At 35.3% G+C, this 6,231-nt stretch overlaps 1 protein-coding gene across 1 annotated transcript; it reads right to left on the bottom strand.

The window, feature by feature from the left end:
• Positions 1-9: 9 nt before the first annotated feature.
• LOC144961916 (uncharacterized) lies at positions 10-6,026 on the bottom strand (the record flags this gene model as incomplete). The annotated part of the gene is made up of 6 exons (XM_078894940.1): positions 10-761; positions 1,360-1,519; positions 2,209-2,272; positions 4,174-4,228; positions 5,296-5,412; positions 5,956-6,026. Coding segments are annotated over 6 exons (531 nt in total), but the record flags the coding sequence as incomplete, so codon positions are not given.
• Between the last annotated feature and the right edge of the window lie 205 nt (positions 6,027-6,231).

Raw genomic sequence — 6,231 nt, 5'->3', positions numbered from 1 at the left:
AATATTACTAGGTCATTTACCTCACATTGTGGAGCCAACAATAATAATAATACTTCGGTCATTGACTCCTCCCACCCCCTCCCTAAAATACATTATCTGACATCAACTGCACAGACACACAAAACATGTGTTGATTGACCATAGAGGACGATGACGAAATAAACCATAGCTAACATTTTTAAAAAAATTTTCTTGATTGAAAAGCGGAATTTTTGCCTTGAAAGCGGAATGTAGACCAATTAAGAGGAATGATTCCGCGAAAAGCGGAAGGGTAGGAGCCTCTGCTTTTACAGAGATGATTCACCCATGAAAATCTGAAACTGAGCTCTAACTGTTCTTTAAAAATCAAGAAATCTGAGCACGAGAAAGCCCGGAAATCCAAGGCAAATGAATAAAGCATAACAATTATCAAATTTTAGAACACATGGATAATTTTTGACTGTAAAAATCTATTCTGATATTGGTCCTTCCCAACATGCATATTCCGATGAGTCAAATAGCCTGTGTTGTCATGGGCTCATTGTTATAGTGGAAATACTCTAAAAACGTCTAAATAATTTAATGTAATGTTTCAATGTTAAATCAAGCCCATAATTGCGAGTGTATGACAGACTTGTAAATATATGCACTTTGGTCTTTCCACTTAAATAATTTCATAACTTTGAAAAACCATCACAAGTATAAACTGCTTTCCAACTCAGTGAGGTACATCAATGACTAAATCATCCTCTTCTTCTTCTCCACCATTATCCCCAAGGTCACTGTAAAGAAATAAGCAAAGAAAAACAATTTCATAAGGCACGAAATATCTATGTTCCAAAATAGTTCAATTTCAATAGGAGAAGGGTGAAGAAAGTCAAACAAAATTGGGATTTGATCAAATTTGAGAAATTCATTAATAGAGATAACTTCTTATCCTTTGTATTAGGGGGGGGGGGGGGGGTAGGATGAAGGGGAATTAATGACCCAAATCCTCCCTTTTCTCTCACACTATGACTTAACTATTTCACATTGTCAGTCAGTAACTTTGAGTTATCCTTTTACCTCTGAGATTTGGTAACAAAAAAATTTAAATGGAAAAAAAACGAGACCACTGTTTGTTCTTGACTATAAAAGGATGAAGGGGAATGAAGGACCCAAATCATCCCATTTCTCTCACACTATGAATTAACTATTTCACATTGTCAGTCAGTAACTTTGAGTTATCCTTTTGAAGCTGAAATTTGGTAACAAAAAGAATTAAAATGAAAAAAAAAACCAAGACCACTGTTTGTTCTTGACTATAGGCGAATCGACCTCTCATGTACTAAACTGTACATATATTGTAAGTTTTTCAGCTGAGTAGCAGCACATACACACCTGTCATGGTTGGGATCGTTACTGAAAATCTCCATAGGCAGTGATGCTGATGCTTTCTCAATTCCAAACTCGTGTTGTTTTGACTCTAGGTGGCGCTCCAATTCTTCCCTGGTCATGGGGATGGCATCCTTCGGGCCGGGTGTTGATGTCTTCTGATTTCCTGTTTGAAGAAACAATGTCGATGATGATGTAAACATATCTTTTCAGGAAATATTTACTAAATTGAATTTCAAATGTATTGTAGGTGACATTTATATTGATGATGTATTGATGTCCTTTTATGCTCTTAATTGTTTTGATACTTTGGTTGATTTGTATTTGAGATTTTTTTTTTTTAAGCGCTTTGAGGTTTCGACGAAAGGCGCTATATAAATATGCTTATTATCATTATTATTATTATTATTATTATTATGTAATGATGGATATTGGCACTAACGATGGCCAATATATATTTGTTTTTAATCACTCCAACAACAAAACTATATTATATTCATTTTATTGAGCTTTTTTAGAATAACATAACAACAATAAAAATATATCATTCAATTAATTCATTACCAGGGAAATTCATAAGACTCTATAATTAAAAGGCTGAGATTAAACGCCAGCAACTGAGGCTATGTTTCTTGTCCAAGAAAATAAATACAAGATATCAATAACAGGGCTTGAACTTGGTTCCTCCTGGTATTTGTGCAATACCATATTCACTCTGGCATCTCGAGTCCTGTTCATCTGTTTTGATCCACACATATAAGGAGAAAAAAATCTGATGTTAAAATACCCCTGCAATAGCTTCCATACATCATTTCTAATGGACTGTTTGAATTCAACTCACCATGTTTACCAGACTTTTTCTTGGAGCCCTTGCTTTTCTTTTTGTACCCACTGACTCCAAACTACTGCTACCTGTGGCCTGGATTGGATATATAGAAAAAAATGGTAATGCATAACACAGATAGAAAAAATATAAACAGCCATAGCTAAAAAAGTGTAATAGTCTTTCTTAGGCCAGAAAATTCAGAGTAATGAGAAACTTTAAGTTGTACCATGCTTAAGTGTCATTTTTGTAAACAAATTTTTATGACTGGAACATTTCATTCTGGTCTGGCCTGGGTACTTTGCTCATTTTACGGCATGGCTGGACTGCAGCCGATTGGTTTGCTCGCTGTATTATTTCTCTGGTCCAAGGTGCTATTGAGATCTTTTTCTGACTCCCTTCCCGTTCACCTAGAAGTATTTGGGCAGCTGGATTTCTTAGATTTGGTGGAAAGTACTTTAAGATAGACTACCATCCTATCCTGTTTAGTACTATTAAGAAAACAGGATAAATTCGAGCTCCATATATCTCAAGCTTTAGCTGTAAGGCCAGGTCACAATGCCGTTGGAAAGAGGTTGCTATTAAAGTATGAAGCGGGACCATTCCACTCTGCCATGTTGCCCCTCTCCCTCACAAGTGATCATCATGTCATTATGATGCTTATGAGAAAGGAATAGTTTACACTATTTTATCTTCCTATGAATAGACCTAGGAAAGATGTATTGAAGTAAATAAAGATCTGTATATGTGTTTCATCGACTATTCAAAAGCCTTTGATAAAGTACAACACGAAAAACTATTCAAAATTCTATCATCCTTGGACATTGATGGTAAAGATTTAAGAATATTACGGAATTTATACTGGAACAAGAAGCAGCAATGCGTGTTGACAACGAGCTAAGCAGTTTTACACCTATTAGAAGAGGAGTTAGGCAGGGGTGTGTTTTGTCTCCAGATTTATTCAACCTCTTATAGTGAAATGATATCAAGAGATATCGAACATAAGAAGGGGGTGTGTATTGGAGGAAAGAATGTAACAAATCTGAGGTATGCAGATGATACGGTTCTACTGGCAGAATCTGAACATGAACTACAAGAATTACTGGATGTTGTAGTCAGGAGTAGTGAAAATATGGGACTGGAACTGAATATATCTAAAACAGAATGTATGACGGTATCTAAAAATAATAACCCACCAGCCTGTGTAATAACAAGCAGAGGACAAACAATACAACAAGTTGAATGTTTCAAATATTTAGGCTTCAATGTAACATCCAATGGAAAATCAGATTGTGAAATAAAGAAAAGAATAGGTATGGCGAAGAATGCATTCAACCAGCTGCATACAATTATGAAAAACAGGAATATTAGCATGAAAACAAAAATCAAGGTCCTGGATTGCTATGTACTGTCTGTGCTGCTATATGGTTGTGAGAGCTGGACCATAAACAAGACCATGGTTAAAAGACTGGAGGCAGCGGAAATGTGGTTTTACAGAAGAATGATGAGGGTGTCATGGTGGAAAGGAAAAAAAATGAAGAAATTTTAGAAATGGCAAACAGAAAAGATCACTGATAACAAAAATCATCAAACGCCAAATGGAATTTTTAGGACACATTATCCGCCACCCTGGTTTGGAAGTACTCGCCTTGACTGGAAAGATGAATGGAAAAAGAATAAGAGGAAGACAAAGAATAACTTATTTGAAAGGGATAAGAACTTGGACAGATGAAGCTGAGAAAGGTGGCGCTGCTTTAATAGAATTGGCAAGAGATAGATCAGCTTGGCGGAAGATGACCTCCGACGTCTGCTTCAGATATGGAACTACATGAGATGAGATGAGATGAATAGACAAGACTTGGGTTTTTTGGGGTAGGGGTGTGGGGTTGTTTTACTGAGGACGGTAGTGGGACAGTTCAGGATAGAGTTGTTATAAGAGAAACAATTATGCAATGTACTGTATAATTAAAATGTCAAAATTATTAACAAGCACTTACATGTTTAGCAGATGATGCTAAATTCGCCACGTCAGAATGGGCTGCCATCTTTCGCCTTTAAAATAGGAATAGTAAAAAAAAAAAAAAAAAGGAAAATGAAATGAAAAAAGCTTTGATATCATTACCAAGAAATGAATGGTACTTTTATTGTAATTGTAGATACTTGTTTGCTTGTCTGTGCTTGAAATATTTTTAGGTCAATTCAGCAGCAGAAGAAAAAAATGACAAAGGAGCGATGGTCAAAAGAGGTTAATGACCCCAACAAGCATTCCTATAAAAAGGAAGACAAAGAGTCAAAGAGAGCGTTCTAAAATCAGGTCACAGCAATGAGCTTTGATACAGCAGTTGGTTAAAGTCAACAACAAAATGTAGGATGTAGGATGAGATATGCAGCCTGAAAGAATGCCATTTCTTTTCAACTCTGTTCATCTCACACTAACTTATGGTGAGTCAATAGCCTTTTGCAAAGACTCCCAACTTTGTGCCACCTGAAGCAGGATTTGAACTAAGTCAAAACAAAAGTAATCTTTTCATTTGCTCAACTGTGACTTCTATAAAAGTGTATTTAAAGAAAGGCCCAGGAGCTCCATCAATAGAGACACTCCTATTTGCTTACATAAGACATTTAAAATTGTCAACAACATAGCACATATCAGAAAAGTAATGAGAAGAAAGTGTTCCATGCTTTAAGCCTGATTTCCAAAAAGTCTTAATGACCCCTTTCACTGTAACACCAAATTGAGGCATTTAGCTTTTCAGGGGGAAAAAAAAATAAAAAGAACAGAAAATTGTGATAGACTGTCTCATATCGCTAATATGGTTGGATGACCAAATCAGGAAAAACGGCTTTTGAGAGAAATTGTGACTCATTGCTTCAAATTGGTATTGTGACTCGGGATGACCCATATGTCAAAACATTTAAAGTTAAAATGATGAAAAATGTCACATTTTATTTTTGTCACTTAAGAAACTACATCTATTGTCCTTTACAAGGTATATAAACTTATCCCAAGCTCATAAAATTGACTAAAAATTAAATTTTAATCATCTAGACCACCCCAACATAATACCATTTTAAGTCAGTTGGTCACAATTATTAAATACAAGTACGAATGACCATACTTTTTGGCAGGACCAGCTTCTCTGTGTCCATCCTCTGTATCTGTGGAGTTGGTAGCATCAGATTCCTCTGAAGAGTCATCTAGTTTTTCATGCTGTAACAAACGATCTAACAAGAAGCTGGAGACAAACAAAGGAAAACGAGAACATTAAAAACTGGTGAAATCATTGGCAAGTGGTTGTCGTGGCAGATTTGATGGAGATTTAATGTTGGTTGAAGCCATGGTCATGATGACAATGTCTTGGTTGTTGTAGAAGAAGTTGCAGAGTTGATGATGTTGTGGTGGTTGTAGTAATTGTATTAATATAATGATGATAATGTTAAGGTGGTTGTGATGACACTGTCGAAGTAGTGGAGGCTTTCTTTAGAATAAGAGCTCACCGGCTTACTGAAATTGACAGTTGTCTCTAATCATGAATTCTGAAAATTTTTAGCCCCAAGCCTAATTTTTTTTTTCCCAATCAAACCCAAGTTTTGATATTTATGGTTACACAATCACTGTCTTACTTGCAAGCCATGTTGAATGGGCTATGAAGCCTTGTATATTATTTATAGTAGTAGTAGACATTGAAACTGCCTTAACAAAACATCACACATAATGCCTATCGATGGATTAAAACTCCTAACTGCAGAACGTTTAACGAAGCAAAAAAGAAACAAACCTTCTGTCTCTGGAGACTTTCAATAACTTTCTCTGAGCCTTACGCAGCTCATCTAGAAAACATTCTTGCTCCTGAAATTTTGATAAAAAAGATTTTACTTATCTAACAATTATTTCTTTACATAATTAATCTTTACATAAATAAACAAATAACAGAAATAATTCTTTACAATTGTAAAATTTTGTTGTAAAAAAACGACAACAGCATATTCTTATCAGTAGTTTTCAAACTGTGCGGTGAAACTGACATAATTTAATAATCAGTAATCAAAATTTA

The sequence above is a fragment of the Berghia stephanieae genome, unplaced genomic scaffold (assembly GCF_034508935.2).
Source record: "Berghia stephanieae isolate SIO BIC M18660-M18661 unplaced genomic scaffold, UCSD_Bste_1.3 scaffold4884, whole genome shotgun sequence".
In the NCBI taxonomy this organism is placed as follows: Eukaryota; Metazoa; Mollusca; class Gastropoda; order Nudibranchia; family Aeolidiidae; genus Berghia; species Berghia stephanieae.
The sequence above is the reverse complement of the archived record's forward strand: the minus strand, read 5'-3'. Positions and strand labels throughout refer to the sequence as shown.